This window comes from Ornithorhynchus anatinus, chromosome 10, assembly GCF_004115215.2.
Source record: "Ornithorhynchus anatinus isolate Pmale09 chromosome 10, mOrnAna1.pri.v4, whole genome shotgun sequence".
NCBI classification, from domain to species: Eukaryota; Metazoa; Chordata; class Mammalia; order Monotremata; family Ornithorhynchidae; genus Ornithorhynchus; species Ornithorhynchus anatinus.
Window position 1 is genome coordinate 6113204 of NC_041737.1, and position 25948 is coordinate 6139151.

General features: G+C 45.7%; 1 protein-coding gene across 1 annotated transcript in view; it reads right to left on the reverse strand.

The window, feature by feature from the left end:
* The window catches only part of LOC100080936 (transmembrane serine protease 11D), a 28496-nt gene extending 4400 nt beyond the window's left edge, over window positions 1–24096 (reverse strand). The window contains exons 1-3 of the mRNA XM_007668394.4: window positions 23979–24096; window positions 10900–11021; window positions 7828–7946 (exon numbers count right to left, since the gene is read on the reverse strand). Coding sequence (XP_007666584.3) covers window positions 7828–7946; window positions 10900–11021; window positions 23979–23986 — 249 coding nt within the window. The 5' untranslated portion in view covers window positions 23987–24096. The remainder of the gene's footprint in view (window positions 1–7827; window positions 7947–10899; window positions 11022–23978) is intronic.
* Between the last annotated feature and the right edge of the window lie 1852 nt (window positions 24097–25948).

Here is a 25948-nt window from a genome sequence, read left to right on the forward strand (position 1 = left end):
TGCTCCACAGATACCATAAAAATAATGACATTGGCAGGACATGGGGAGCTTTCAGATTGAGAAAAGAAGTGGGCAGAACCTAGAGGCAGAGGAATGTTCCTTAGATGGGTCATGACTAGTTTGAAGAAGAGTCGAAGGACAAACTTTATCATCCTCTATCCCTTCCGTTTAGAGGAAAGTCTGTATTCCATTAACCTCGATGAAAACTATTCCTCTGCGTCGATAAAACCAATCAATCGGTTAATGGTATTTATTGAGAGTTTACTGTATGCAGATCACTAAGTGCTTGAGAGAGCACAACACAATAGTTAGTAGACACAATCCTTGCCCTCAAGGAGCTGAAGATATTGTGAAAATGGATAGTGTTCTAAATTTGTAGAAATTTCTGACTGGTTATTATACAGGGTCGGGGGAGATAACCAGAGATGACTCCCACCCCACAGCCATCTCTCCCATCTCTCTTCATCTCTATTCCTGGAAATTCTCCCCCACAGCCCCCAAATCCAGTTAGGTCTTTCAATCAATCAATGGTATTTATTGAGTGCCCGCTGTGTACAGAACACTATACTAAGCACTTTCAGAGTTCTTCCCCCTTATCCGGCTCCTCCAAGCCCCAGCCAAAGAAAACAATTACCCTTGTGCTGATTCAGATTGTTTAATAATAATAGTAATAACAATTATTATTATTTTGGTATCTGTTAATAATAATGTTGGTATTTGTTAAGCGCTTACTATGTGCACAACACTGTTCTAAGCGCTGGGCACTTACTATGTGCCAGGCACCATTCTCTGTTCTGGAATGGATACAAGATAATCGGATTGGACAAGCTCCCCGTCCCACATGGGGCTTGTAGTCTTAATTCCCATTTTACAGATGAGGGAACTGAGGCACGGAGAAGTTCAGCGACGTGTCCAAGGTCACACAGCCGACAAGTGGTAAGCTTTGTGTCCTGGCCCCTTTTGCTTCCCCTCTACTTCCTTAAACCCCAAATGACCCCAAACGGCTAAGAAACCAGTGCCAGCAGTGTGGGGCTACCTTACCATGCAGCAGTGTTTTAAAAGCAGTGTGGCCCGGTGGAAAGAGCGTGGAGCCGGGAGTCTGGAAACCTGGGTTCTAACCTCGGCTCTGCCTCTGGCCTGGGATGTGACCTTGGGTAGTAACCTGGCCTCTCTGAACCTCGGTTTACTCCTCTGTAAAAATGGAGCTGATCTCCCCCTCCCCGCCCTGTTAGGCAGTGAGTCCCATGCGGGACAGAGGCCGAATCAGATCTGACTGTATTACAATCACCAATAATACATATATATAATAATACATTATATAATATATAATGTATAACACAGCGATATAACTACTCCAGGGCTTAGCACAGAACTTGGAGCTTAATCAGAGAAGCAGAGTGGCCTGGTGGAATGAGCACAAGCCTGGGATTCGGAGGATCTGGGCTCTAATCCCCACTCTACCCGTTGCTCGCTGTGTGACCTTGGGCAAGTCACCTAAATTTTCTTTGCCTCGGTTTCCTCGACTGTAAAATGGGGATTCGATCCTACTCCCTCAGGGACTGCGTCCAACCTGATGAAACTTATATCTATCCCAGTGCTTAGAACAGAGCTTGACACACAGTAAGCGCTTAACGAATACCCGAAAAAACAAGTAAGCATTGCACAAATACCCCAGTGATTACATCATACGATCACGAAAACCTGGGTCAGAAAGGGCTACGCAAATCCCCATCCTTTGACGTCAAACTGGATCCAGATGCCCCCTCCTCAGGGGTGATGGGGTGGGGGTGAGGCCTGCCACGGCTGTGAGAGCGGAACGGGCTCACAACCTCACAAACCCCAGCCCTCTGACAAGATCTCAGCGCTTCCCACCGGAACGGGAAAGAGCCGTTTCCGGAACGGAACCAGAAAATGGCGACCTCCTGCCTATTGGCCTTTCCAGGCCTGTACCCTCCCAGTCCTCATCGGCTCCTGAATCCCCGACCCCCTCCCGCCCCCTGCCCCCCAGATGCAAAGCCGGCACGTCGGCCTGGAGATCACGCTGACCTCAATATGCCTACGCCGTTTAGTACAAATCAAATGAACAAATCAAATGTGAAGGGAAAGCACAATAAAAAAGACTAATAAAAATGATTTAAGACACTTGGCAAAACAGGGAGCGATTACAGATGTCAAGCAATAAACGTCAGGACGTGCCGGGCTGTGGCTGCGGGAGTGGACAGGTGCGGACAGGTCCGGGAAACATCTCTGGGACGGAATTGACGGGACCGGGTAACGAAAAAGATACAGATCTCGAAAATGTCTGGGATGGGCTTGGATCCTCCCGTTTGGGCTGAAATGACTGCTGAGAAGGGTCGGGAAGACCTGGGTTCTGTTCTCGGCTTTACCGCTTGCTTGCAGTAAGACCTTGGGGCAGTCACTTAACCTCTCTGTAAAACGCGGATGAACCACCTGTTCTCCTTCTCTTAGTGGGGCAGCGATGTCTCCAGTTACCTCATATTTCACCCGAGTGTTTAGCCCAGCCACGCTTGGTACGTAATAAACCCTTAATAGATACTAACATCAACATCGTGACCATTATCGTGATCACAATGGGATCGTGACTTCTTTTAACTTCTTCTGTGTGTTCCCCAAGTGCCTAATGACAATAATAATGATTGTGGTATTTGCTAAGCGCTTATTATGTGCCAGGCACTGGACTAAGCACTGGGGTGGATGCAAGCAAATGGGGTTGGACACAGTCCCTGTCCCACGTAGGGCTCACAACTCAATCCCCGTTTTACAGATGAGGTAACCGAGGCCCAGAGAAGTGAAGCGACCTGCCCAAGGCCACAGAGCAGGCAAGGGGTGGAGCCGGAATTAGAACCCAGGACCTTCTGATTCCCAGGGCTGCATGCTATCCACTACACTATACTGCTTCTCATGCTTCCCTGGGCCAGATCCCTGCCCTCAGTTATGAGAAGTAGCGTAGCTCAGTGGAAAGAGCCCGGGCATGGGAGTCAGTGTTCATGGGTTCGAATCCCGGCTCTGCCACTTGTCGGCTGTGTGACAGTGGGCAGGCCACTTAACTTCTCTGTGCCACAGTTCCCTCATCTGTAAAATGGGGATGAAGACTGAGCTTCACGTGGGACAATCTGATTACCCTGTATCTACCCCAGCGCTTAGAAAAGTGCTCTGCACATGGTAAGCGCTTAATAAATACCAACATTATTATTAAACTGCTAGAAATTCCTGCTGAAATGTCACTGACGCTGTGCTTCCCACTGTTTTCCACTGGAAGCAGAATTCTGTTCTGGAAGGACACTCAATCAATCAATCAGTGGTAGTATTGAGCACTAACTATGTGCAGGGCTCTGTGCTAAGCGCTGTACTAAGTACAACAGAATTAGCGGACGCGTTCCCTGCCTAAGGCGAGCTTAAAGTCTAGAGGACAATTGAGTTGAGTTGAAAGTCTTTGATTTTTTAGCTTCTCTACCCCAGAGATAATGACCTTGGTTAAAAGCCTTGAGGTGGGTTGCAAGCTCCCTGAGGAAAAATGAGTCTTGCTTCCTCTATATTCTCTCTGTATTCTATATTCCTCTATATTCTCTCAAGTCTTTTATACGGTAGGTGCTCAATCAAGACCATGGATCAATTGATCTAGTATACTATTTTGGCCTGTCAAGCCTGTATTTGATTATGTGCACATCTGTAATTTATTTACTTCTATTAATGTCTATCTCCCCTTCTAGACTGTAAGCTCGTTGTGGGCAGGGAATGTGCCTGCTTATTTTTATAACTGCTTAGTACAGTGCTCTGCACACAGTAAATGCTCAATAAATACGATGAACTGACTGACAGAGCTCAAACTGGCAGTTTTTTCTGGCCCGCTAAGGTGTTTACAGCTAATGGGCCCCAAACTTCCTGCTTCTGAATGCGTTCCAGTTCGGTTTCTGTTTCACCCGAGCCGCTGGACAGTTGCCACCTGATCTCCGTGGTTTGTTCTGAATGTTTCAAACGACCGTCTGTTTACAGCTTCCCGCTAGCTGACTTTGCCGATTACCCGATCAACACACAACCGTCTTCCCAATCTTTCCCTATTACTCCTCCTCCTTTTCCTCCTCCTCTCCATGAACAACTCTGCATCTGTCTCCTAAGACCGTGTCTTCTAAGACTAAGAATGACTGTGGTATCTGTAAAGTGATTATTATGTGTACTGAACGGTGGGGTGGATAGAAGCTAATCAGGTGAGACACAGTCCCTGTCCCACGTGGGGGCTCACAGTCTGAATAGGAGGGAAAATAGGAATTGAATCCCCATTTTACGGATGAGAAAACTGAGACACGGAGAGGTTAAGTGACTTGTTCAATGTCACAGAGCCGGCAACTGGCAGGGCCGGGACTAGAACCCGGGTCTTCTGATTCCCAGGCCTATGTTCTTTCCACTAGGCCACACTGTCCTCTCCCTTTATTATACTCTCCCGAGTGTAGACTGCAGTGCTCTGCTCACAGCTGGTGCTCAGTGGACACTCCCGATGGATGGATTGATGACCCGATTGTCATCTTGTATTTTTATAAAAATCGATCCTTGTGCCCAGACTGATTGGCCACAATCTGACGACCTTGGAAGTCTAAATTCTAAGTACGTTTCCCTTCCCTTCAGTCCCTGAATCAGATCTGATTATTTATTTATATTTGGTTAAGCTTGTTGTGGGCAGGGAATATGCCTACCAACTCTATTGTATTCTCCCAAGTTTTTAATACAGGGCTCGGCACGGAGGAAGGGCTCAATAAATGATGTCCATCTTCCCTTCTAGACTGTAGGTTTTGTTTTTTTTTGGGGGGTGGGGCAGCACTCTGTGGTCAGGGGATGTGTCTACCAGCTGTGTTGTACTCTACCGAGCACTCAGTATAGTGCTCTGCACACGGTAAACGCTCAATAAATACCATTGATGGACTGATTTATCTGCTCCAAACTTGCTGCTTGTTCCGTCACTCCGTCGGTGGACCCTTGGAGCTCAGTTCATCCTGAGAAGAGTTGCCATCTGTCTGCTTTCCCTAATGTGAGTTTGTCACTCAGAACAGAGCTTTGATTTGCGGTGGGTGGGAGTGAGTGGGTGGGGAGGGGGAGGCCTGAGCGATTTTCCAAAACTTTGACACTATCTAGGTATAGTGGAGCATTTTCAAGGAAAGAGCCCTGCCCGGCCTGCCTGGGAAATACCGCTGGCCCGTCCCCGCACCCTTGCCAGCGAGACCCGTTGATTGCCTTCAGAGATGCCCACGGTAGCCCCATTCCAACCTTCCCACCGTGCCCTCTCCAGTGGCTGCCAGGCTTTCAGATCATCCCTCTTCCAAAGTGGGTTTTTGGCCACGTTGTAATCTGACAGTGTGGGGTTTGGCGGGCTCGGGTGGAGCAGTGGCCGCGGAGACCGGTTCCGGGGGTGAAGTCCGGTCCCCCTGAGTCAGGAGGAAGTCCCGCTCGGGGCACGCCGGGGAGACGCGGCCTCGTCCGACTGTTGAAAAGCGAAGAGCAGCGCTTTCCTCCGTGCCTCCGTGCCGTACCCCACCCAGCTCGCTCCCCCTCCAGGCCCAACAACGCTCTCTTTGTTCTGAGGAAAGGGCTTGGCACGAGGAACGCGGTCCCGGAGCGCTAGTCGTAACCCGGGCCAAAAAGAGATCGGGTGCTTTGGGAGGACGAGTGTCCGGAGAGGATGGGGTTGAAGACTGGGCTTGTTAGAAGGGTGGCCGTTTGACCCGTTTTATACTGGACAGTCTGGTTCTAAGCCGGCCCGTTCCCCCTCCGCTGAGGACGTGATGCCGATATCCTGAGTTGAAGTACCTCAGCTCGTGCTACCGAGACCCGTAGCTTTACGGGGACGTGGGTTGGGAATGCCAGCGGCGAGGGATCAGAGGTCAGAGGTTCCCACAGCAACATTCTCAGAAATGCTCTAGGTTTTACGAACTTCCTCACGGAACCTTCGAAGGCGCGTTTCTATTCCGCGTTACGGTACTTCGGTGGTGTTTCGGTGGCCTCCCTCCCCGACCCTGGGTCCGGTGGGATGAGAGGGTGACTCCCGGGATTGATCCCACCACAATCCAAAACTGAGGGGATTTTGGAAGCTCAGATCGATACTGTTTCAGGATCAGAGGACTCAACTGTATCTGCACGGTGGCCTACTGTATTTTCCGTGTGCCCCCGATGATTCGGGAAAGACCTCTGGTTTCATCTCCCTCACCCTTCCCTGGGCCCTCTGTGCCCTCTTTTCCTTTAATTAATTACTGAATTAGTTAGTTAACCAATTCATCCGTTCGTTCAATAGTTTTCATTGAGCGCTGTGTCCAAATAGTGAAAACAGCAGCAGGAGCTGCAAACAGCATCCCCGACAAAACGGCATCAGCGTAGCCTCGTGGGACGATCACTGATCTTAGAGTCAGATGACCTGGGTTCTAACCTTGGCTCTGCCACTTGCCTTCTGTGTGGCTTTGGGCAAGTGTCTTCAATTCTCTGTGCCTCAGTTTCCTCATCTGTAGTTTGGGGATTCAATCCCTCGTTTCCTTCTTACTTTGCTGTGAGCCCCAAGTAGGACAGGGACTATATCCCACCGGAGCTTAGAACGATCCTTGATACAGGGTAAGCACTTAACAGATCTTACCCCCGCTGTTATTTTTCCTTATTGCTATTATTGTCATCGTTAAATTAATAAAGTGTCAGTATTGAATTGTTCATAATAAAGAAATTAATAGATTAATTCAATTAATAAATTAATAATAAACACCACACTGGTGTTTTCAGTCACAGCATGTGCTTAGATGTCAATTTCACTGTCAAAGGTGTCTTCTTTGGATACAAGTATAACTATGTGTAATATAAATATTACACACACATATATATATATATACATTATACGATATGTACTAAATATATAATGGGGATTAAGACTGTGAGCCTCATGTGGGACAACCTGATTCCCCTGTATCTACCCCAGCGCTCAGAACAGTGCTCGGCACCTAGTAAGCGCTTAACAAATAGCAACGTTATTATACAAAACACTGAACTAAACTCTGAAGAAAAATAAAGGAACTGGGTCAGCCAAGTAGGGAAGACTGGTGAGTAGAAAAAATCTGGAGGTGATAGCCTTCCAGGAAATATCTGAGCAAAGAATGTCCAATTTAAGACTGCACATTCCAATGATACTTAAATACCTGTGTCTCGCCTAGCTGCTGTAGCGGGATAACTCTAGTGGAGGTTGACATGACAGTGGGTATAGAGAGATAAGATAAAGAAAGATGTATTTTCTGGTCAAGAAGGGGGAAGATTCAGGAAATCTCAGGCAGTTAATAATCGTAAAATCGTTTTTACAAAACAGCGTCATTCTTGCTTCTTGCCACTTTGCCACCAAGAACAGAGAAGCAGTTTGTGGAGAGACCCAGACAGAAAGCATCGCGGCCTAATGGAAAGAGCACGGATCCGGGAGACAGAAGGCCTGGGTTCTAATCCCGACCCCATCGCTTGTCTGCTGTGGGACCCTGGGCAAATCACTTCACTTCTCTGTGTCTCAGGTACCTCATCTGTAAAATGGGGATTGAGACTCTGAGCCCTACATAGGACCAACGCGATTTGCTTGTGAACATCCCAGCGCTTAGTACATACACTAAGCACTTAACAAATACCATAATTATTATTACTATAATTATTATTCTCTGGGCCTCGGTTACCTCATCGGCAAAATGGAGATTTAGACCGTGCCCAACCCGATGAACTTGTATCGCCCCCAGTGCTTAGTACAGTGCCTAGGCATAGTAAGTACTTAACAAATACCATGAAAAAGGAAGAAAAAGGATAACGTACCATATTCTCAATTTTCTTACACAGATCTCTGTATTGTGGTGATGTCGGTACTTGCAGCTGCGAGGTATACTGGACATTGGTGATTTGGATCGTGCCTTTGTAGTAGAGTAGCTTCTGATCTGGAAAGGCAAAGAAAAGCAGAATCGGTGTTTACATTAATGCATATCCGTAGAGGCAAAGGTTCTCGATTGTCTTGCCCGAGTTGTGGTTTCTCCTGGGATGAAGGCCAAATGAGACTTGACAGGTTAATGAAAGGATTTAAAAATTGGACCCTTGTTTCTCTTTCAGGTTTCTCATTTCTTCATTAGTTCCGTAGAAGTGTTAAATTTCAGATCTGTGGGTGACAACTAGCAATACCAGAAGCAAACAGACTATTAACAGATACAATCGTTGTATCCGCTAAGATATGTACAAGATATACAAGATACATACAGTTTTACTTAGAGAGAGACAGAGACAGAGAGAGATACTCTAAATTAAATGCAATTATACAGAGAGACCGAGAGAAACAGAGAGAGAGAAAGACTGTAATTTCCAAGATCTCCAACTACCTCGTTTGATTAATCATCAAAGATTGTACACTAGATTGTAAGCTCCTTGAGGTTAGGGCTTGTGTCTACTGACATTATCCTTCTCTCTCAATGAGACTGGTGCTCTGCATACAGTAATCCTTCCAAAAATATTAATAATAATAATGTTGGTATTTATTAAGCGCTTACTATGTGCAGAGCACTGTTCTAAGCGCTGGGGTAGAGACAGGGGAATCAGGTTCTCCCACGTGAGGCTCACAGTCAATCCCCATTTTACAGATGAGGTAACTGAGGCACAGAGAAGTTAAGCGACTTGCCCACAGTCACACAGCTGACAAGTGGCATTACTGAACAGACTCCAAAACAATACCATTCCTTGCTTTGAGTGAGGCCGATGGTCTACCCAGCCCGCTCTTCTGTCTCCACCAGTCACATCCAGGTCACTTAGCTCAACAGTGTAATGGACACCTCCTTGATGTCCACCTTCAGAGTTAGCGATGGACCAGCTAATTACCCTACTTGCCTTGTAAAAGCCCATCATGGACCACTAGAGACCTGTCCAAGGCTGCGTAGGTTCCTGGATCCTGCCTGACCCCCTAAAACAATATATCGGAATCCTGGTGGTCCCGGCCCAGGCTAGATTGCGTCCAGACACCTACCAAGGCAGACAGCCCGGATTCTAATCCCAGCTCTGCCACTTGCCTGCTACGCGATCTTAGGTAAGTCACTGCTTGGTGCCTCATTTCCTCATCTGTAAAGTGGGGATTAAAATGGGAACGTTCTGCATGACAAGGACTGTATCCAACATGATTTGCTTGTATCCATCCCAGCGCTTAGAACAGTGCGTGGCACACAGTAAGCATTTAACAAGTGCCACAATTATTACAAGTATTATTATTATGATTACAATAATCGTTACTATTATCATTATTATTGTTACCATTGCCGGACACAGAAAAAGTAGGGCTAGAAAGATCATGTTGTGACCATGTCATTTCCTTTATTTTCCTTTTTTTTAAAATGGTATTTTTGAAGCATTTACTATGTGCCAGAGACTGTACTAAGTGCTGGGGTAGATAGAAGTTAATCAGGTTGGACACAGTACCTGTCCCACAGAGGGTTAGTGGTCTAATCCCCATTTTACAGATGAAGTAACAGAGATATAGAGAAGTTAAGTGATTTGCTCAAAGTCTCACAGCAGGCAAGTTCCAGAAGTCAGGATTAGAATCCGGGTCTTTGGACTCCCAGGCCAGAGCTCTTTCCACTAGCGCTTAGAACAGTGCTCGGCACATAGTAAGCGCTTAACAAATACCAACATAACATAGGCCATGCTGCTTCTTAGTTCTTCATGTTATCTGTTTTAACCAAGCTAGATATCCACATATTTGCATAATTCATTCCCTTATTCTGTTTATTCTGGTTCTGTGATATAGTGAGAGGGGATGTGTTGTCACTGAGCAGCAAGACTAAGTAGAAAGAGCATAAGCCTGGGAGTCAGAGGAGCTGGAAGCAGCATGGCTCAGTGGCAAGAGCCTGGGCTTGGGAGTCAGAGGTCATGGGTTCTAATCCCAGCTCCGCCACTTGTCAGCTGTGTCACCTTGGGCAAGTCACTTCACTTCTCTGGACCTCAGTTTCCTCATCTGTCAAATGAGGATGAAGATTGTGAGCCCCACGTGGGACCACCTAATTCCCTTGTTTCTACCCCAGCGCTTAGAACAGTGCTTGGCACATAGTAAGCGCTTAACAAATACCAACATTATTATTATTATTACCTGGATTCTAATCCCGGCTCAGCCAATTAATTGCTTGCTGCCTTGGGTGAGTCACTTAACTCGTCCGTGCCTCCATTAGCTCAACTGTAAAATGGGGATTCGATACCTGTTCTTCCTCCTACTTAGACTGTGAGACTCATGCGGGACGGGGACTGTGTCCGACCTAATTAACTTGTATCTATCCCCAGTGCTTAGAACATTGTTTGAGTCAGAGTAAGCGCTTAGCACATATCATTAAAAAAAAAAAAGACCAAACCTAAATCTGTCACCAGCTATCCAGAATCTGCAGAAATGTAGAAATGTTAACAAGTGGGTTGGCTTCTTCAGGGAGGGGAGAGGGAAGACCGTGTTGTCCCTGTCCTGCCCTTCCTACATCCCCTGACTGCATGCACGTGGATTTCAGTCTGGGCGTGCAAATCCCCTGGGAGCTCCTTAAAGAACCCACCTTAGTAGCCCTCAGGGGTAGCAGGGCAAACACAGTAACCATCAGTCTAATCAAAAAACAAAATGGGGCCCATGAAAATCAGATGATTAGATGACAACCCTAAAATCCCACATCCTGTTCAGAAAGTGAGGCCATAGCTATTTGTGCATAGGATTTCAATACAATTTGGGAGTAATAATAATGATGATAACAATAAATGTACATGTCCTATACTCTGTCGCTTCACCTCTTTGTAGTTCATTTTTCTACAGAAGTAAACAATGTCTCTCCACTCCTCAAGGAACTCCAGGGGTTGCCCATCCGACCCCACATCAGACAAACTCACCGAAGGCCAAGAAGTAGACGAGGAGGCCAATCACCAATGCCAATATAACCACGGTCACTCCGACCAGCAGAGCGATGGTCCATGGGTTGAACGATCTGGGAGGCTGGGACACCCAGGCAGGCCTGACAATGGGAAAAGAAAATCAGACGTCGCAACGGGGATGCTGACCACCCCTTCCGCTTTTTCTGTCTTCTACCCTAAACACGGTACCCCTGGAATTTGAGAACGGTTCAGTAGGTGGTAGATTGGGTCCCTCAACCTTGATTTTAAGGTTTAAGGGAGGCCGATGAGTAATATCTGTGGTGTTCGTTTAAGCGCTCACTATGCACCGTGTGAGGGGCTGGGGCAGATCCAAGAGGATCGGGCCGGACAAAGTCCCTGTCCCACATGGGGCTCGCTGTCTACGGACAAGGGCTGGGGCTAGATGGAAGTCAGGAGATGTGGGATCTGATTCCAACTCTGCCACTGGTCTGCTGTGTGACCTTGGAAAAGTTTCTTAACCTCTCTCTGAGGGCGTGGAATCATCTCTAGACTCTGCGTTCAGGGAAAATAGCTACTAATTCTGTTATATTGTACTCTCCCAAGTGTTTAGCGCAGTGCTCTGCACACAGTAAGCACTCAATAAATAAGATTTATGGGTTGACTGATTGATTTCTAGGTTACTTCTTTCCCTGAGGGGATTTGTCCATTCACTTGTTCAGGTTCATTCATTCGTACTTATGTTCATTCACAATCTTGTTCATGGCTATTTACGTTGGATCGAGTTTTATCTCAATCGGAATGCATTTTCAAGCCCTCTGGCCAGTAAAGTACACTCTATCGGTAGACTGCCCACTGAAGTTTAATTAGAGCTCAAGTCTGGTCTCCAGAAGCCTGAGTCTGTATTTTGAGAACCAAAGGACGGTATCCTGCATTCCACTCACTGGATTAATAATAATAATAATAATAATAACGTTGGTATTTGTTAAGCACTATGTGCCGAGCACTGTTCTAAGCGCTGGGGTAGACACAGGGGAATCAGGTTGTCCCACGTGGGGCTCACAGTCTTAATCCCCATTTTACAGATGAGGTAACTGAGGCACCGAGAAGTGACGTGACTTGCCCAAAGTTACACAGCTGACAAGTGGCCGAGCTGGGATTTGAACCCATGATTACTATATCTTAAAGTAATTACTGTATCTTAAATTACTATATGACTTATATATTCCTCATTATATTACCTACTAGATTATATTACTCATATTATCATCACTATATGATAATGTTGGTATTTGTTAAGCGCTTACTATGAGCAGAGCAATGTTCTAAGCGCTGGGGTAGATACAGGGTAATCAGGTTGTCCCACGTGAGGCTCACAGTTAATCCCCATTTTACAGATGAGGTAACTGAGGCACAGAGAAGTTAAGTGACTTGCCCACAGTCACACAGCTGACTAGTGGCAGAGCCGGGATTCGAACCCATGACCTCTGACTCCGAAGCCCAGGCTCTTTCCACTGAGCAACACTGCTTATTATATATTACTACTTAAAATCACTATATTTTAAAGTAAACAATACTTATCCACCAACTCCGTTACAATGTACTCTCTCAAACGCTTACTACAGTGCTCTGCGTACAGTAAATACTCAATAAATGCATTTGATTGACTGATGGATTGATTGATTATAAGAGTTTTGTGGCTAGAAGCTTTTAGTAGAATGTGATTACTTTTGGGGGATTTATTTTGTTTTGGTTTTTTTGACCAAAAGAAGTTCTGGGAGTGAGACTGGATGATAAGGGGATGATAAGATTCTTCAGGGACGCCGCTTTGGGACACTAAAACTGGGCTGAGGGAGGGGTGGGGGAAGAAGAGCGCAGGGAAATGTCAAATTGCTGAAAACCTATCAAATATCGCATCCACCCAGAGAAGCGTTTGTGACCTGGATGAGATTTAGAACTAGAGAAAAAAATTCCCTCCGCAAAACCTGGGGAAGACAGTGGTGGCTGCTGTCGGAGAGGTCACCGAGGCCGCGGTTATAACTGTGGCTGAAACTCTGCTCCCTGGCCGCAAAATCCTGCACATCTTTGTTTTTGGTGTTCATGTTCTGTTTCATCTCTCCTTACGTATCTGACAGCCGTCCCCTCTCCCCCTTTTAATTTTCAGATCGTGAGCCTCCCCAACTCCTGACAGACAGGGACCATGTCTACTTCCCACCGTGCGTTGTTTCCCAGTGCTTAGTACAGGGCTCTGCCCAGACTAAATGCTTAATAAATTCTATTTCTCCTACTTCCACCACATTACCACTCTCGCCAGCTCCCGTCCCTGCCCTAGGCCAAGAGTCATCTTCCCTGAGTTTTGGTGTCACGATGTTTCGATATTCCAGTCATGTTGCCAGGGCACAGTCCCTACCCACCGCCTGATGACAGATACGCTCCATCACGAGCCACTGTTGGTGAAGACTGTGGGGAGGTGGTTCTTCAAAATAGCCTTAAGCCTTTTCTTAGCCTTAAGTGTTGACTCCCCAGGGAGCATCTGAGTAGGAGCTGTGGCTGCCTGAACTTTGTAAAATTCTCGATTTAAAGGGAATCCGAGGGCATTTTCCTTGTGAGAAGCAGTGAGAGAGCCCAGGCCTGGGAGCCAGAAGGACCTGGTTTCTAATCCCAGCTCTACCACTTGTCCCCTGTGTGACCTTGAGTGAGTCACTTCACTTCTTAGTGCCTCAGTTGTCTCATCTGGAATATAGGGATTAAGACCGTGAGCCCCATATGGGACAAAATAAATCCCCCAAAAGTAATCACATTCTATTAAAAACTTCTAGCCACAAAAGCCTTATAATCTTATACTCTTCACCTCAGCACTTAGTACAGTGCTTGGCACGTAATAAGAGCTTAACATGTACCATTATTATTATTATTATTAGTATTATTATTTCATTCTGAGTAGGAATGTGTCCATTCTATCGTTATACTGTACTCTCTCTAGTGCTTAGAACAGCTCTCTGCATACGGTAAATGCTCCGTAAATACGACTAACTTCCTCTCCCAGAAAAAAAAAAGGCCTCTTGGAACAAATTCCCGAAAATTGATTTTGGCACGAGTCTGAGCCAATCACATGGGCCCAGAGGCCTGGATACAGCTGCCAGGAACGCATATTAGCGAGCAGGGAGGTGACGAGGCCACACGTGTTTGCGAAACGTTTCCTCTTCAGCGATTGCAGAGGAGGATTCCTTCAGATAAAGATCATAATCGAGGCCTCTTCCTCTAGGATAGAATTTTCACATCAATGCATCAGGGAGCCACGGATACCTTCTCCCTCCCCAGCCCCTGCAGAGACCTATTGGATAGAGCATGATCTTAGGAGTCAGAAAGCCCTCGGTTCTAATCCTGGATCCACCACTTATCGGCTATGTGACCTCGGGCAAATCACTTCTCTTCTCTGTGCCTCCTTTCCCTCTTGTGTAAAACGGGGATTCAGATTATGATGCCCAAAAGAGACTGGACTGTGACCGACCTTATTACCTTTATCTACCCCAAGTCTTAGTACAGCGCCTGGCACATAGTAAGCTCTTAACAGACGAACACAAAAAAACCCTTAAGGTCCACATCTGCATTTCACCTGGCTTGAAAAAGTCCATTTCACCACTTTCATTAAACAGGGGGCAGATGGGAAAGGGGAATCAGCATCAATGGAATTGTTCCAGTTTCTAAATAAAGAACTCAGATATTTAAATACAAACCGTCACGACATTTTTGAGGGTGAACATTTATCCAGGAGTTTGAAACCAACATGCAACAGTGCTCAGTGAATACGAATAAATGAATGAATGAATGAACAGACACCCAAGGATCGGCAGCAAACCCAAAGCACATTTAAACGTGCTTTTAAATGCTTTTAATTGGGGACAATAATCCCCTATTTGGGAGATGGGATTTGAGCCTAAATTCTAAGCGTGTTCTTCCACTACTCCATTTCCCTGGGTAGAGACTGTGTCTTTTACTTCTGATATATTATTCCGAGTATATCAGTACACCGCTCTGCACCCCACAGGTGCCCAATAAATGCCGATATTTATCAACATTATCATCGACCGGGTTCAACGTTATTCCGCGATTGTTCAACGGCCAAAAATGTCAGCATCTTCCTGATATCTCTCGTGCAATTTAGATCTTTCCATCATTTCACTGTTCTCTGGAAAATAATGGATGTTAAATTTCTGGATTACCTGACCTAGTGACTCCTTTTTAAACTCCGAGTGATTAAAGCTATTAAGCAATGGGGCCGCTTCTGACCCCGCTCTGTTTAGGACAATTACCACCTTCCGAAGATCTCCTTCAAGAGGAGATTTAATCCACTTGCTCTGAGGGACGAGTCAAAAGAGTCCCGTGTAAATCATTTCCAGTCACGAGAGAGATGTCACTTTTAAATTGCCACTTTTCTTGAGCTATTCCAGGCCTAACTAGAGTTCTGGTTTCTCTCACTAGATTGTGTTCCTAAGAATCACTGCAGGCTTTCATGAAACGACAGATATCTTCTTTATTTCTGGGAATTAACGAGGTAGAAGTGAACCTGTTTCAGACTTTGCCCTGCGACTTCTGCTAGCTTTCCCAGATATCCTTGTATCCCTCTGGAATAATCCCTCTATTGAAGGTATAATATCCTAATACCAGATCCTTAATCAGAGTGGTAGTTCAGACTGGGTCTGGGAGTCAGCAGACCTGGATTCTTTTCCTGACTCTGCCACTTGACTGATGGGTAGGTCACTTCATTTCTTTATGCCTCAGTTTCCTCGACTGGAAAATAGGGATTCAATTCAATTAGTTCTCCCTCTAATTTAAACTATGAGTCCCATGTGGGATTCATTCATTCATTCAATTGCATTTATTGAGCACTTACTGTGTGCAAAGGAGGGTGGGGGCTGACAATTCTGCTATTCTCGGGGTTCTCCAGACATGCTAAGATTCAGAGTCCGCCGTGGCGAAAAACCCGTGGAAGAAGCCCTGCTCCCTGGTTCCGTGCCCTCCGATAGCACTTGAGAGTACAATATCACAATAAACAGACACATTCCCTGTCCATTGAGCACTTACTGTGTGCAAAGGAGGGTGGGGGCTGACAATTCTGCTGCCCTTGCTCTGGCCTCTATTCTCAGGGTTCTCCAGACATGCTAAGATTCACAGTCCGCCGTGGCGAAAAACCCGGGGAAGAAGCCCTGCTCCCTTGTTCCGTGCCCTCCGATAGCGCTTGAGAGTACAATATCACAATAAACAGACACATTCCATGTCCATACCCGAGCTTAGGGACTGGGTCCAATCTGATCGTATCTTACCCCAGTGCTTAGAACGAAGCTCGACCCACAGTTAGTGCTTAACAAAAGTTATTTAAAATTATTATTATTTACTGTAATTATTATTACTATCATTATTATTATTCTAAGCACTTAATAAATAGCTCCTCCAGGGAGGTCAGCTAACCTCCAATAAACTGAGTTATCGGGTTCCCCGATATCATGTCCCACAGCTCAGATGACTCCAAACCTTGTTCAAGCCAGTAGAATTTCATCATTTTTCCAAACAGCCCATTCACGGGAGCTTCCCGAAGGGATCCAGAGTCCCTGATTAGAGTCTCAGAGCTGCTCTCTTCTCTTGCCTCTTGATGGAAGAATATCATTCATTCATTCAATCTCATTTATTGAGCACTTCAGGTGTGCAGAGCACTGTACTAAGCCCTTGGAAAGCACGATACAGCAATGAAGAGAGACAACCCTGCCCACAGTGGGATTACAGTCTAGAGGGGGGAGAGAGACATTAAAGCAAGTAAACAGGCATCAGTATAAATAAATAGAATTATAGATATATGCATATATACATAAGTGCTGTGGGGCGGGAGGGGAAGGAAGAGCAAAGGGAGAGAGTCGAGGTGACGGATGGGAGGAGGAGCTGAGGAAAAGGGGGCTTAGTCTGGTGCTTCTATCAGTGAGCAATGAAAGGGCCTAATACAGGAGTGAATCAAAGGACCTGAATCTCTTCGAATGAGATTGTCAACCTCTAGCTTAGGTCTAGGGATAACTCTATGTCTAGAGCAGGTATTTAGGAAGCCTCTACTCTGGAAACATTAGATTGGAAGTTTTTCCTGCTTATTTTATTTTATGGTATTTGTTAAGTGCCCACTATGTGTCAAACAGAATTCTAAACTCTGAGTTAAGGACATGTTAATTAGGTCAGACACAGTCCCTGTCCCCCACGGGGCTTGTGGTCCAAGTAGGAGAGAGAACAAGTATTGAATCCCAATTTTCCAGTCGAGGAAACTGAGGCACAGAGGAGTTAAGTGATTTGCCCAAGTTCACACAGCAAACAATAGGCAAAGCTGGAATGAGAACCCAGATCCTCTGACTCCCAGGCCTAGACTCTTTCCACAAGGCCACGCTGCTCCAATTTTTTTTTTTTTATATTTGTTAAGCGTTTACTATGTGCCAGGCACTATCTAGGCACTGGGGTAGAGACAAAGAAATCACAAGTTGGACCCAGTCCACGTCTCACATGGGACTCATAGTCTAAGTCCTCAGTTTGCAAATGAGGGAACTGAAGTTAGGTAGCTCGCCCAAGGTCACAAAGCAGACAAGTGACGGAGCTGGGATTAGGAAGAGGCCCGGGTTCAATAGTATTTATTCAGTAGTATTTATTGAGCGCTTACTATGTGCAGAGCACTGTACTAAGCGCTTGGAACGAACAAGTCGGCAACAGATAGAGACGGTCCCTGCCGTTTGACGGGCTTACGGTCTAATCGGGGGAGACGGGCAGACAAGGACAATGGCAATAATGTGTTCATTCAATTCATTCATTCATTCAATAGTATTTATTGAGCGCTTACTATGTGCAGAGCACTGTACTAAGCGCTTGGGATGAACAAGTCGGCAACAGATAGAGACAGTCCCTGCCGTTTGACGGGCTTACGGTCTAATCGGGGGAGACGGACAGACAAGAACGATGGCACTAAACAGCGTCAAGGGGAAGAACATCTCGTAAAAACAATGGCAACTAAATAGAATCAAGGCGATGTATTCCATCCACAGGGCCATGCTGCTCCTCACAGTTCCTTGAAGGCAGGGTCTTTGACTAATACTTTATCATTCATTCATTCAATAGTATTTATTGAGCGCTTACTATGTGCAGAGCACTTCCCAATCGCTTGTTAGGGTTCAGTAAATACTAATGGGGATGAGGAAGGAATGGAGACCTCTGAGATAGAAAGGATGAGAGTTTAGAGCTTGACCAGCTAGAAATTTATACATAAGGCACAAACTTGGGTCAATCAAGTGCCTATTTTATTGTTCTCTGTTTTAATTAGCCTTATTTTCTTTGGGCCAAGGCAGTGCACGAATGCTATTGGCCCTTGTGTTATGCTATGCAAACTCGGCATGTCTTTCTGACGTGTTCCTAACAATAGATTGTTTTCTTGAGTAATGTGGAAAGCCCTGTCTTTGAAATGCAACTCAAGCCACGCTGTATTGAAAGAGCAAAAGTGGCCAGGAAGAAAGCGCCGGTTGGGCTGGGAGGGGGGTGGATGGGCTGGGATTTTTGCCGGTCAGGAGGAGTCTGGGTTCTGAAAGTTTACGCTGTTGACGAGTTTCTCGGTGGAAAAGAGGACGGCAGTGGGACGGAGTTAGGAAAGATCAGACAGGATCGCAAATATGACATCAGAAGCAACTACCATTAGAAGCAACGTGGTCTAGTGGAAAAAGCCGGGGCCTGGGAGTCAGAAGGACCTGGGTTCTAATCCCAGCTCTGCCACTTGTCTGCTGGGTGACCTTGAGCAAGTCACTTCACTTCTCTGTGCCTCAGTCACCTCATCTGTAAAATGGAGATAAGAACGTGAGTCCTATGTGGGATAGGGACTGTGTGTAGCCCGATAAGTTTGTATCTACCGCAGAGCTTAGTACAGTGCCTGGCACATAGGAAGCACTTAAATACAATAAACAACTAAACAACGACAAAAAAACCCATTAACCAAGATGGTGCCTTTTGCTGCTTTTGCTTTAATTTAATTCCCTATCAATGAAGGAAAACTGAGAAAAACGAATATGCCGAAGGCTAGATCTGTTGGCCATTTTGGGGCTTCCCAATAGGAGATGACAAGACACACCGCTGTTTTTGTTGCATGAATTCCTCCAAGACCCACCCCAGACCACTGATGTGGAGCTACCAAGCACTGTAAGAGGAAGTGAACGGCTGGAACCTAATAGTGACCAGCTCACTATTGGCCCTTGAGCTACACAGTCAGTAAAATGAAGAAAATCAGTATTCTGGACTATTGTTCTCCCCACTTCCCCCCCCCAAAATTACTAGTTGCCTTAAAAAATCAGGCCTATGGCCATTTCTAAGACTGAGAAGCACTTAGTACTCTGCATATAGTAAGTGCTCAATAAATACAATTAATACATCGATAAGATGGTGCAACTCTCTGAGTTTGGCTGACATCAGACAACCTTGGACACGATACTTGTCATTAAGATTTCTAGTTCCTTTTCTACATCATCTTCATTATCTTGATTTATTAAGCTCGCGTTGTTAATATGAGAACACCTTGTGGGAAGGGATGGTGTAACTTTTCAGGGCTGTATTTTTCCAAGTAAACAATCAATCAGTGGTATTTATTGAGTACTTTTAAGCCCTTGGGAAAGAATAACATAACAGAGTTGGTAGACACGATTTCTGCCCACAAAAAGCTTACAGTCTACTGCGCTTGGTCCAGTTTATTGTGTCCAGTGGGTGTTCAAGCACTTAGTAAAGTGCTCTGCACACAGTAATTGCTCAGTAAATACAATTGAATGAATGAATGAATAATAAAGACTATTAGCATTAAGCCCATCCCTCTTGACTTCAAGCTTACTGACGGGAAGGATTGTGTCTGTTTATCATTTTATTGTTCCCTCCCAATTGCTTAGTAGACTGTTTTGTACTCAGTAAACGTTCAATAAATACCGCTGAATGAATGATTGATTTAACAGGCCAAGCCCTAAACTAGACACTGAGGAAAACGAAATGAAAATCAGATTATTCCCTGCCATCAGTGTGCTCTACTGTAATCTAGAACCGAGGGAAACACGAACACACAGATATCCCGCATGGTAAATAATCCAACTTTCTAAATCGACTAAATATGTAAATAAAAGAGTACCGACTGTTGAAGTAGTATTTACTGAGTGCTTATGCTTTGCAGATCACTGCACTCAGTGGTTGGAAGAGAACAAACGTAAGTTCCTCCACAGACTGTAATTATAACTGTGGTTTTGGTTAAGCGTTTACTATATGCCAAGCACTGTACTAAACTCTGGGGCAGATACAAGATAATCAGGTCCCACATGTAGCGCACAGTCAGTCTTCCACAGTTGAATTGTTTTATTCTCTGAGGAAGTGAGGATGTGAAGTCCAAAGGGAAGGATGGGCTGGGAAGTTCAAGCAGGCCGGAACTGTATTAGCAGAATTGGGGTTGAGTTGGTTTCGGGATTGTCCACCATTCTCTCTGTAGCAGATGTAAGTATTTTGATGTAAGAATTGTGCCCGACTTCCCCCTTGAAATGGGGTAATGCTAGAGATGCAGCCTGGCCTACTGGATAGAGCACAGGCCTGGGAGTCAGAAGGACCCGAGTTCTAATTTCAGCTCTGCCATTTTTCTGCTGTGTGACCTTGGGCAAATCACTTCATTTCTCTGTGCCTGAGTTACCTCATCTGTAACACGAGGATTAAGATTGTGAACCCCATGAGGGACATGGACTTTATCTGACTTGATTATCTTGAATCTTTCCCAGTGCTTAGAGTAATGTTTGACACACAATAAGTGACTAACAAATGCTACTACTATTATTGATAGTAGTAGTCGAATTTGTTATTAATAATAATAACGATCATAATCATAAACCAAATGATTATCATTGTTTTGGAACTCAAGGGTTCCAAGAAGTCACGGGTTCAAGAGTTCCGGGCCTTGAAGAATTTACAATCGCGTGATCATATCTGCTTGCCTTGCCTGGCGTCTTTTAATTCTTAGTAATACCTTGCGTTTCAAAATGTGTTCTTCTGAAGGAAACATTGCACCCCAAGAAGAGGAAATGATGACACTTCGTAGAGACTTATTCCGGGTGGAATTAGCAGGGTTGGGGAAGGAGTATTCAAATGTTTATTGGGCTGAGGAGCCCAGAAAAGGTCCTGGCTGGGGTAAGGTCACAGTTCCCGGATCCTATCTGATAACCCTGGATTTCCCCTGGGTGACCAGCAAAGAGTCAGCACTTGATAAATGCCATTGTTGACATGAGACCAGAGGGCCACCAGGCTATGCTGAAGTCACGGCTACACCTGCTCTACTCCCATCATCCCCCCTCCCGCTCTAACAACAAAATTTCTTCTCCCCGCTTTGGGAACAGTGGCTCTCCGTCACCTGGACAGTTGCCGGGGACAAAGGAGCGGAGGCAGGATTCCCGACTCGACCGGGAGGGATCGGTGAGGGGTGCGGAGATGGGGTAGCAAAGGGGAGAATCATGCCTGTTAAAGCTGTGGCAGAAACAGAAGGAAGCATTTAAAGAAACTTTAAAACACACCCCAGCCAGCTCCTTCCCCCAACTAAGCCCTAATCTCTTTTAAGGTTTATATTAACTAAGAGCACTATTCCTCTCTTCACCTTTCTCACTGAGTCACCAAATGACTGCCTCTTTATCCTTTTGATTTTCTGAAAGTCTCTGGCATCAACTCTCTCTTGCAAATACCTTTCTTTCTCTACCCTCCCCTGGGGGGGGAACCCCAAATCCACCAAAACCTCCCTCACATCCTCCCTCCCTCCATCTTCCACGGTTACTTTACCTCCCTTAAATCTTTTACGTTCCAACTCCTCACACAGACACCGGAGCCCGAACCCCAGAAACGATTTAGTTCAAACGCTTTCTTCCTCATTCCTCCGTTTCTGGTTTCTGATGTGGCAGTAATCGACTAATCGATCCGTCGCTGGTACGGAGCTCAAACTGTATGTGTACTAAGCGCTCGGGAGAGCGTGATGCGATTAAGTTGGCAGATACTCCTCAAGGAGTTTACAGTCTAGTCGGGGAGTGAAGAGGGCAGCAGGGAGGGGAGAATGGAAAGGGAGTCCTGAGTTGGAAGAAGGTGGGCAGGACATCACACCGGGAGAAGGTTAGGAGGTCTGAAAAGAGAGAATGAACCCCTCCCTCGGACTCACCCTCTACCCGAGATCTCGGCACCCACGGCACACTTTACGCCGAGTCCCAGAGCCCCATTTCTTCCTCCTGAGATAATTCTCAATCTCAATCTCAATCTCACCCAATTCTCCCAGGCAAAATCAACATTACTTGACAGGCTGCCTTTTGATGGGAAGTCCTCAGAAGGAAAGACTGCAGAAAAGTCATTGCCCCAAATCCGACTAGGTGCGTGAGCACTGGGGATTTTGCTTTCTTTTCCGCAGTTTGATCTCACCTCCTATCGTTTTGCTCTTGGGTGTCAGAACGTCTTGTTGGTTTTGGCAGGGGCTTGATTCGATTCCTCCGCAGCTCATTCCCCGTACAAAGAGGTGGAAAAGGTAAAGAATACCACGGAGGGAGGGTCGGCCCTGTTAAGACTTGTCCCTGGGTGAGATTAAATAAAATATTTCCTGCTCATTGCCTTGAGGTTTGCCTCAAACTAAACGTGGAGCAGCGTTTCTGGGATCTCAGCAAATCCCCCTCCAAAAAGACCTCTTTATAGTTAACACTCTGCCCCCCAGAGATCCCTGGAAATGGAAGATCTGGAGAAGACGGATAAAAAGGAACTGGAAATAGTGGTGATGGGATCTTGTCGAAGCGAAGTCGTTGGAAGTAAGGAAATGGCAATAGGGGGAGAATAAGGTATGTTTTAGCAAAAAATGGAGAGGAGAAGGGTGAGCCTACCTTTATAAAAGGTTCAGAAAAGGGGTATGGAAAGATACTGTCAATTTCAGATCATTCCCCTAATATACCTGGGTTACGGCAAAAACTACAGTAAAAAATTCTTCCTTTACTACAACAGCCCAACCAGGCACAACTGAACCGAGAAAAATGATTGACCAGTTAGTTTCCCTCCTAGTGACACTAATCTATGGTACTGATAGCCAAACAACTTTCCCTTTAACTGAATCGGACCCAATTTCTTTGAAACTGCCCAAGCCCCAAAGAACCAACTGTATTCTGCAATCCCTAAGAAACCCTCTGAAAATGAAGAAATTCTCCTTCATCCCTTGTTCTGTTACTGCACGCCTCAGAGGTGTTCAAAAAGATGAGAAATTCCTGAGTAGAATTCAGAAATTGAACCTTTTCAAATTGCAGTTTAGACTGTAAGCCCGTCATTGGGCAGGGATTGTCTCTATCTGTGGCCGAATTGTACATGCCAAGTGCTTAGTACAGTGCTCTGCACATAGTAAGCGCTCAATAAATACTATCGAATGAATGAATGAATATGCTTTAACGAGGTTCTAATAGCATGGCAAAAATAAATACCAGATCTTTACGGTACGTTTCCTGATTCTCTGTACTTTCTTCTTTGGGTGAGCCTCTGTCCTGTGAAAAACAATCCATTCTTTTCAAGTGAAAACACTGTTCTTCCATGTGCTTATGAAGGGAATAAGCCTAAAATCAGACTAAAATCAGTGTGCATTTATAATACACCGCTCAGGTTCACCTCAGATTATATGATGACCTCTATTGGCTTCATGGAGAGTTGGAATGCTGACTTCCAAGAATAAGGATCCATGCTTGATTTAATAGGAAGACTGGATCAGAGAGCAGAAAGGTCCACATTTGAGTATTCAGATTTCCAAAGAGGTTTTCCATAGAGGTTCCAGGAATTCCACGTTGGAAACTGAAAAATCCACTCCAAATAACTGCAATGACATTTTAAAAGAACCCAACGTCTATATTGAAAATCTGGAATAACGATCCCTATTAAGCAAGCTGTCGTTCCTCAAGAGAGAATTTAGTTACAAACATTTATTTTTCCAGAAATTTTACATAAAAAAGTCTCAAATCAAAACCCAGTGCTCTTTGGACTATCTATACATTGTCTTAACGTAAAAGAGACAAAACTAGACTCACCGATACATTCTTTACCGGCGTAAGAAGGGATCCTTCGTTCAACTTATACACCGCTCTGAGATTTCCAGGCAAAGAATCAACATCTCATGTTTTTGTTATTTATGGGACGGCGGAAGATGAAGAAAGAAATCCTTGGTAATTAATATGTAACTCGCTTAACGAGTCTGGAAGCATCGAGTTTATCCAATAGTGTGGTTCGAAGAAAGGAATCAGAGGAGGCAGGGGTTTTTCGCAAGCTAGCAAGAATTTCCTCGTTCTGCACAATTAAGATCAAATGAGAAAACAAACAAAAACTTTTAAATACCTGCGAGAGAAACTCCCCCAGATGTTGTAGGAAGTAGGAGGTGTGATTCACCAAGACATGGTGCTGTTCTGTGAGTCACTGGCACGCTGGGATGGCAGCGACCAGTTCGGCCAAAATAAGCCGAAGCCAACCAGAGAAACATCCTGGACCTTTTGGGTAATGGAACTTAAGCTTTCTTTGTGCTTGGGATTAAAATAACAATTGGCGGCAGGGATTGAAGCTCCTCGGGATCAGGGGACGTGTCTACCAACGCTGTCGCATTGCCCTCTCCTAAGCGCTCAGTACAGAGCTCTGTGCACAGTAAGCGCTCAATAAATACCACCAACTGATTGACTGGGGTCCCCAAGTACCGACCGGAGGCCGGAGAGATGACGAGTTTCCGGATGTCTCCTCCGGACACGATCTCTCTCCCCTGCCAAGACAGGTCATGTCCATAGCATGTGCCTCTCCTGAATGAGCGAATGACAACCACTGGGTAAATATCATAAATAGTTGTAAATATTCCCAGGTCTGTCTCCCCCATCAGAATGCGAGCTTCTTGGAGGCAGCGTGTGAATCGCTTTTTTGACTTTTTCTTCTTGGGTGTTCAGTACAGTGCATTACAACCACTGGCTGCTCAAAAAATCTTTCGATTATTATTGAAACTGCTCTTCCGACTATAACTGCTGCTCCGGCAACTAAAACTGTTATTACTTCTATTACTAATGATAAGTAGCAAGGCGTAGTGATGATGATGATGGTGCTTGTCGAGCGCTTACTATGTGCAAAGCACTGTTCTAAGCGCAGGGGGGGATACAAGGTCATCAGGTTGTCCCACGGGGGGCTCCCAGTCTTCATCCCCAGTTTCCAGATGAGGGAACTGAGGGCCAGAGAAGTGAAGTGACTCGCCCAAAGTCACCCAGCTGACAAGCGGCGGAGCCGGGATGAGAACCCGTGACCTCTGACTCCCAAGCCCGGGCTCCTTCCGCTGAGCCACGCTGCTTCCCCAAGTAGTGGACAGAGCACGGGCATGGGAGACAGAGGTCGTGGGTTCCAATCCCGCCTCCCCCACTTGTCAGCGGTGTGATCTTGGGCAAGCCACTTCACTTCTCTGGGCCTCAGTTCCCTCATCTGTCAAACGGAGATTAAGACCGTGAGCCCCATGTGGGACAACTTGATTTCCTTGTATCTTCCCTAGTGCTTAGACCAGTGCTTGGCACATAGTAAGCACTTAACAAATGCCATTATTCTTATTATTACTACAATTTCTTCGATTGCTGCTACTTTACTACTACCAGTCCCACCTATTGCTCTCCTCCCGCACCTCCCTCTACCCCCGTTCAAGGATCTCGTCAAGAAGGATCACTGTTTTCTGCAGGGGCAGAGATTAGGCCCGAAGGAGTCCCCTAATTATCAACACCCCAGTGGGAGCCGCACCTAGGGGCAGGAAGAGAGGTTGAGGAGTTTCTGGAAGGGTGGTTCACTCCTGAACAGCCTCTCTTGAAGAGAGATTCGGTCTGCTGCGGCGGGGCGTCAATCACTTGTGCAGCGACTCCACCTAGGTCATGGCGAATAACAGGGGAGGACTGGAAGGGATCATCGTCACGATAATGATAATAATAACCATTTTTTATGGTATTTGTCAAATGCTTACTATGTGCCAGGGACTGTACTAAGCACTGGGGTA